At 41.3% G+C, this 7,510-nt stretch overlaps 1 protein-coding gene across 1 annotated transcript; it reads right to left on the bottom strand.

Moving 5' to 3' along the window:
- Positions 1–4,478: 4,478 nt before the first annotated feature.
- Positions 4,479–5,789, bottom strand: LOC116523572 (uncharacterized protein F54H12.2-like). The gene has a single exon (XM_032238676.1). It carries the CDS (start codon positions 5,787–5,789, stop codon positions 4,479–4,481), a length of 1,311 nt encoding a protein of 436 aa, XP_032094567.1.
- Between the last annotated feature and the right edge of the window lie 1,721 nt (positions 5,790–7,510).

Below are 7,510 nucleotides of genomic sequence, written 5' to 3'. Positions count from 1 at the left end.
GCAGAGAATCAAGAGTATGTTGGAACTTTTCCAGAAGCCAGGTATTATAGTCCGGATACCATGATGCCTGGTGAGAGAGGACTTTGAGAAATGGTATGCTGCTAATAAAGATACAGCATTTAACCTCAAAAAAGAGCTTGCATACTATTGCAAAGAAGATGTAAAAATATTACGGAGGGCCTGCAATAAGTTTAGAGAACAAGTTATAGAAATGACAAGTAGATAATGTTTCACAGGGAGGGGGGGAGATATTCTTGAAGAGAGAGAGATTCACTGCATTGACCCTTTCCAGTATGTGACATTAGCATCAATTTGTATGGCACAGTATCGATTCATGTTTTTAAAGAAGGACACCATCGCACTGGCGCCTCTGGACAATTACCAGAAAAGCAAGAAAAGCTTTTCTGCTTGCTCTATACAGTGGTTGATGTATATAGAGCATACAGAGGGGATCAACATCCAACATGCACTGCAAGGTGGTGAAAAGCAAGTAGGTATCTACTTTTTGGATGGTTTTGCTGTCATAAACGGGGTACCCACAGCGTTTGAATTTTATGGTTGTTTTTTTCATGGATGCCCTATATGCTACAGGCCCCAGGACTTCAATAGTCTGCTTGATTCAACCTATGGCATGTTGCATGCTCGCACTAGGGCTAAAGAAGATTACCTACATAGTTTAGGTTTTGTAGTACGAAGCATCTGGGAACATGAATGGAACGACCTGATGAAGAGAGATGCGGGATTGAAACGATTTCTAACAGATAGTAAACTCCCAACACCTTTGAATCCCAGAGATGCCTTTTTTGGGGGTAGAACAAACGCCACATGCCTGTACTATAAACCAAAACAGGGGGAACAAATCTTGTATTATGATTTTACAAGCTTGTATCCCTTTGTGAACAAGAACAAGATGTATCCGATAGGTCACCCAGAAATAATATACCAAAACTTTGGGGATATAAAACAGTATTTTGGACTTGCAAAAGTTAAAGTGTACACTCCGAGAGGCCTATACTTTCCTGTACTGCCGCATAAGGCAGGTGGAAAATTAATGTTTAGTCTGTGTGCAACTTGTACGGAAAATCAACAAGTCACAGAATGCCTCCATAATGGTGAGGAAAGAGCCCTAACCGGCACATGGTGTACTGTAGAATTGAATGTGGCTCTAGAGAAAGGCTACAGAATTGCAGAGATCTACGAAGTTTGGCATTTTGAAAGGAAGACAAAAAACTTGTTTTTATTAACTAGCTATATTAACATGCATCTCCATCAAAAACAGGAGGCTAGCGGGTATCCCGATTGATGCAGAACAGAGGAAGATAAAGAGCAGTATGTTCGGGATTATGAAAAGAAGGAAGGTGTCCTTTTACGCAGGGAACATATTGAAGTCAATCCTGCTAAAAGACAGATTGCTAAACTGTTTTTAAACTCATTGTGGGGTAAATTTGGCCAGAGTACCAATCAGATGACAACCTCTGTGGTGACAGAGCCTGAAGAATTATTTCAATATCTTTTTGTTCCCTATTACGAAGTGTCCTCCTGCAAATTTGTGGATGATGAAGCAGCCGTTGTAACATGGAAAACCGCCAAAAACCAACCTACTAAGGCAACGTGTACAAATGTGTTCATTGCCAGTTTTACAACTGCTTATGCACGGCTAGAATTATACACGTTATTGGATCGCTTGGGGGACAGATGCTTCTATCATGATACCAATTCTGTCATTTTTATTAGCAGAGAGGGGCCGTGGTCACCTTCGCTAGGGGATTATTTAGGACAGTTGACAAGTGAGATTCCACCAAACACTTCAATCACGGAGTTTGCAGCAGTTGGGCCAAAGACCTATGGGTATGCTTTGTCAAACGGGGCAACTGTGTTAAAGGTGAAGGGGTTGACATTAAATAGTGCCAACTGTGTAAAAATTAATTTTGAAACCCTGAAAGAGCTGATTGATGATTATTGCCTAACAGGGAGTGAGGAAAAGAAAGAGATTCAGGTACAGCAGCCTGGAATTGTTAGGATTAAGAAACAGTGGGCATTGGAAACACGGGTGCTCAGGAAAACTCTAAAAGTTAACTATAATAAAAGGGTGCTCAATAGAGAGGATTATTGTACGCTACCTTACGGTTATTAAGTATGATGAAAAGCAGTGCACAATTTGTACATCCTTTCTCATGTATTATAAGTGGACCTACCAATTCTGGAAAATCGTATTTTATAAAACAAATGTTAGAACATGGTGAACATGTATTATCTGAAATGCCTCAAAATATTATATGGTTTTATAACTGTTGGCAACCTCTGTACAAAGAATTGCTTAATAAATTTCCCAATATTAAATTTGTGGAGGGGCTTCCTGACTCTTTTGAAGATGCTGAGTTGTTTCCACCAAATCAAACCAATTTAGCAGTGGTAGATGATCTCATGGCTTCTGCTGGTGAAAGTGAGCAAATAGAGAAGGCCTTCACACAGTATGTTCATCACAAAAATCTTAGCATTATTCTCATACTTCAAAACCTGTTTTTTCAAGGTAAGAAAATGAGAACAATAACTCTAAATGCAAAATATTTGGTGCTATTCCGATGCCCCCGTGACCAGATGCAAGTGGTCACATTGGCCCGTCAAATGTATCCCTCCAGCACGAGGTTCTTTTTAGAAGTGTTCCAAGATGCAACTAGCAAACCCCATGGGTATCTTTTAGTTGACCTATCTGCCACTACTCCAGAAAACTTTAGGCTGAGAACTGGGATCTATCCCCCTGATTGGCCGGTAGTTTATACTATCAAAAAGAAGGGTAAAAAGTAACTGCTGTAATTGGAGAGCTCCCAATTCATCCAGGATGTCTGAGAGGGTGCGCAGAAATTGGGGGGTTCTAAAAATCTTAGTAAAGGCCGGCCCAAAACAGAGAAAGGCCATCTTATGCAATGCTAATAATGACCTGGTGGGGGCCATTGCTGAAATAGCTCTGAGCACTTTAAAAGGTAACCTACCTCTGAAGCCTTCACAATATCGAAATTTAAAGAGAAAGAAAGACTGTATTAAAAAGTTGAGTGATAGAAAGATCTCACTGAAAAAGAAGAAACAGGTTATTCTTCAGTCAGGTGGTTTTATAGCTCCGTTATTGGGTGCTGCTATACCATTGCTGACTAGTCTATTAGTCCGGTAAACATGGAATATGCAGAAAAAATGTATTTGGTGCCAAAGCATCAGATGGAGCAGTTACATGGACAGACACCTACAATAGGCACTACTACCGTTAGCCGATTGGATGATGATATGAGGACCATTCTTCAGAAAACTGATATAAGTGAAGACGACAAGATAAAACTGTACAACAACGTGTTGCAGAGATTTCTAAGGCTGACCAGACAAAATGACTCTGAGAAAGACATTCTGAAATTTATTCAAGCTCCAGAAACATTTAAACAAGATACTGTTGTGCCGGCCCCTGCACCACCACTCTCCACTACGGATCCAACAACGCAGGAGATATTAGAGGGAGTGAGCACGCGTTACAAGAAAAATGCCTCTCTTTTGTTGAACAAAATGAAACAGCATCAAGACATTTTGGGATGGGATGATTATGGAACCATTTTATACAAGGGTACAAAGGTTCCTGGCACTAACATTGTAGACCTGGTCAAAGGGGTTTCTCAACAACGCTCGCGTGCTGCAAAATATTATCCTAAGGGCTGGAACGAGTTTCTGTCGGCTATGGCAGAGATGAATGTTCCAACGGTCTTGCTAGGTTCTAATGTTGTTAAAGAGCAGCTTGAAAAGCTGAAAGAGACAGGTACCTTTAAGCTTGTAAGTTCTACAAAATCACCCTCTGCTATGTCTGCTCCTAGTGTAGGATCTGTGTCAGCTCCTAAAAATGTTCTAAATTTTGGTGACTGGCTCCATTTGTGAATAAATAAAACACTGTAAAACATGCAATACGTTTAATGTTTTGTGTTTATTTTATAATGTGCCATACATGTTTGCATACAATGGTATTGGTTACACGTGCTGGTACTTCTTCCAGACTTCATATTTACTACAAACTGCTTCACCATTTGATCGTTTTTGTCATCTTTTTCAGAGTATAGCTTCAAAATATCTTCATAAGGTAATCCTCTCATGCGCTTAATTAGATAAAACAAACAATGCTGTCCACAGGTTATTGCCAGGGGGTTCTGCAGTTGAAGAGTTTGGTATGTGTATGTCTTAGCTTGCAGTTCTAAAAACCTCATGATGTCAACGGGAAAGTCAGAGTTGTCTGGTGATCTTCCGTAGGAGTCAAAAAATTCGCCATAGCTGTGAGTTGGAAAGTAGAATGCGAGCCAGTGCTCCCCCGGTAAAGTTCTTGGATGCGTGTTCACAATTAACCCGAAAGGTCTCTTTGAGATTTTTCTCCTGGGTAACAAATCGCTGGGGTATACGCCTAGAAAGAGAGCATTTCCAGACAGCACCCATAGTATCTGTATAGTGTCCATTTCTTACATGTAATCATATAGGACGTTGCGTGTGTGGCTTATTTCAATAAGATTTTCAAAGATTGCATAGAGTATCATGTTGATGGTATTGGGGAGGGGCACAGCAAATCTAATTTCCGCCCTCAGGTTGCCATTCTTGATCAGGGAATAGTGCTCTGAGCAACCTTGATCAGGGTTCAAATCAAAACAATATAATGTATAACCATTGTTAAACTCCTCACGGTTAATCAGCACAGAACGGTCTTTCATGGATTTACCGGAAGTCTGTAACAATTGCATATATTCTCTCACAAAAAGGTTATGTTCATAATCGGGCTGAAGGGGTTTTGCAGGAATTTGTTCACCATCACAATACAGGGCGCAAAAGTTGACATTATAGTGCTGAAAATTGAAAGGGTTTCTTTCATAATTACCACTAAATGCAGCGTTGTCCACGAACCCGATCACTAACTGTTTAGGTAACTGTCCTAGAAATAGGTTTTCCTGATTACACACAAGACTGCCTGCAGGAATGCTGTAAACCTTCATGCCTACACGATCAATAGGGTATTTGGCGTTAGAGGTAAGCAGCGCCTCCGCATGGCCCACCCGTACACCGGGGGATACTTTTACACGTTTTACAAAGAGAGATGCGCCCAGGATCTGTACTTTGTAATTTTCATTACCATCTCTCATCAGGCAGAACTCGTTTTTACTTCTTGAGAGTTTAATGCTCACATCCACACCGTTAATCAATAGCTTGTCTTGAAAAAATAGATCACTATGCAATGGTCCTAGCAGATCCCATTTACGACTTCCAGCTGTATGTCTAGCTCTCGCTCTGAAACCGGAGTTACCAGCAGCGGTCAACAGTGTGTTCTCCATGAGTGTTGCATCGTCCTTGTAAAAACCACCCGCTGAAAATTGGGTGCTCAGGGCATCTCCACCATAGTTCAGAATAAGTTCAATAATTGCTCTGTAGGCGTAGCAATGGTGACTCTGTGTAATCACGCGATCCCCTAATGTAACATCCACCTGATTGAACAACGATGCTATGGGATAATTGACAAGGCTGACTCTTGCACCATCGTCGATATCCGTGCCATCAGCCTTTACAATCTTGCAGCTCACATACAGCAGAGTATTGTTTAAATCCGTGTAATGCTCGCCGTGTCCGGTTATAAAAAATTCCAAGGGGGCATTCGGTGTCAGCGCTGATAAAGGGGGGATCTCAATGTACGTGCAGTTTTCAATGCTTGTTAGCGTAGGTGCCAGTTGAAAAAGATCTAGCTCTGATTTGACGCATTCCTCTGAAGCCTCGTGGATAAACGCCATTTTATATTAGAAGATGTTCTGTTTGTCACTGCGCTTCCTTCCTTGTGAACGTTTCCTCTTTGTATGGCGTGGCTTTTTCGCAACCTTCCTCTTTTTAGGAGGAGGCATAGGTGGTCCAACAGAATGTTTCTTCCTGATTACAGCCATACCAGACCCCTCCTGCCCTGCCCCTACAACACGTGATACAAGCCGTCCTGACACATCTCTGACAATGTTATTAGCAGCTGCTTTCATGTGAGGTTTAATGATTTCTAGGCCTCTCCTCAGTAAAGGCATCGCTTTTCGAAAAAGTCCCCGGAACAGGCCCCCTATACCGGTACCGTACATAACAGGGGTTCCTCGAAAACCCGGTAGGCCATTTCCCGCCTGCGCCCGGTAGTAGTCTACATAGGCTTGAGGGCTCCCACACTTCTTTATCACGACCATCCTTCACTTTTCTGAGGCCTGAAATGAAGCTTAGCAATGACCTTACCGTGGTTAAAACCAATATTTTCATTCTGGTCTGTTTTGATTTCTACAGTAATCGTGTCAATGTAATGCTTGTTGATGGCCACATAATGCGGTTGGTCATAGGTTTTTGTGATTATTTCATTGTCCCTACCCTGTACAGGTAGGTATCGTAGTAACGGTACATAAAAATCTCCCACTATCTGCGGACATACGATATCTGTATAAATATACAGAGTGTTGAACCCCGCTGTGATGTCCACATCAAAGTCGCTTTTTTTGGTACGCACATGTGGTTGTAATCCTAATACCCGGCCAAGTCCTTCGGTAACTAGTATGCTATAGGGCCCAGCACCTTTAATTCTGATTTTCCGTCCAATTGTATCATACTTCATGACCACCTGTGGCGGTTCTTCAGACTCCGCCATAATCTTGTTCATATTTTTTATCACTTGCTGGATGTTTGCATAGTGACCAGCTTTTAAAGGAAAATGCCATTTTTTTCTCTCATTGGCAATTTCAAAATATTCATTTGCATTTATTGTATTCCAAGTGTGTGGATATTGTAGTTCCACAAGTCCTACTTCCCACGATCCCTGCAACTCTAGAACTTTTGCCAACCTTATAGTAAAGTTAGAACTTTGGTTGTTGGGAAACGCAGCCGCTGATGCATTGCTGGGTAGTGTAATATAGAAACCCACCATGTCAAAGATGGCACACTTCACGCTCCTTAATCCAACTGTTAAACTTCTCTGGCCATCCGGACCATTTAACTAGCAATTCTCTTTGTTTACCCCTCCCTCTTTTCCGGACTATTTTTTCAATTCTATAGACACGCTCTTGGTCATTAGGTATCTTTTGCATCTCTTCTGGGTAAAAGGTACCCTGGACGACATCTTCTGCATAATCCATTAATTTATATACAGTTCTTTCCCCTCTTGGTAGCTGTTCCTTGATAATAAATATTTCATCTGTAAAGGTTTGGTGATAACCCTTTTCAAACTTGTCTTTTAGTCTGGATATCCTAACATGATCCCCCACCTTAAAGTTTTTAAACTTTCTGACCGCTTTTAACCTTTTTCCATATAGACGTAGCCAAATGTCTTTTTCGTTAGAGCAGTTTACCGTATTGGGGGCCGTCTGGATACTATGATGGTAAGAGCTATTGTAGCCCTGCATGAGAGCTGGTAACACATCCACATACCGGTATTTTTAGCTGTAAAATACCTCCAGATTTTATTTTTCAGAGTGCGATTAAATCTCTCTATAACTGC

Source organism: Thamnophis elegans, unplaced genomic scaffold (genome assembly GCF_009769535.1).
Source record: "Thamnophis elegans isolate rThaEle1 unplaced genomic scaffold, rThaEle1.pri scaffold_46_arrow_ctg1, whole genome shotgun sequence".
Classification (NCBI taxonomy): domain Eukaryota; kingdom Metazoa; phylum Chordata; class Lepidosauria; order Squamata; family Colubridae; genus Thamnophis; species Thamnophis elegans.
Note: the sequence above shows the minus strand (reverse complement) of the source record. Positions and strands in the feature narration are given on the sequence as shown.

Excerpts from the sequence above, each read along its gene's own strand:
- LOC116523572 (XM_032238676.1), bottom strand. The coding sequence starts at position 5,789 with ATGGCGTTTATCCACGAGGCTTCAGAGGAATGCGTCAAATCAGAGCTA.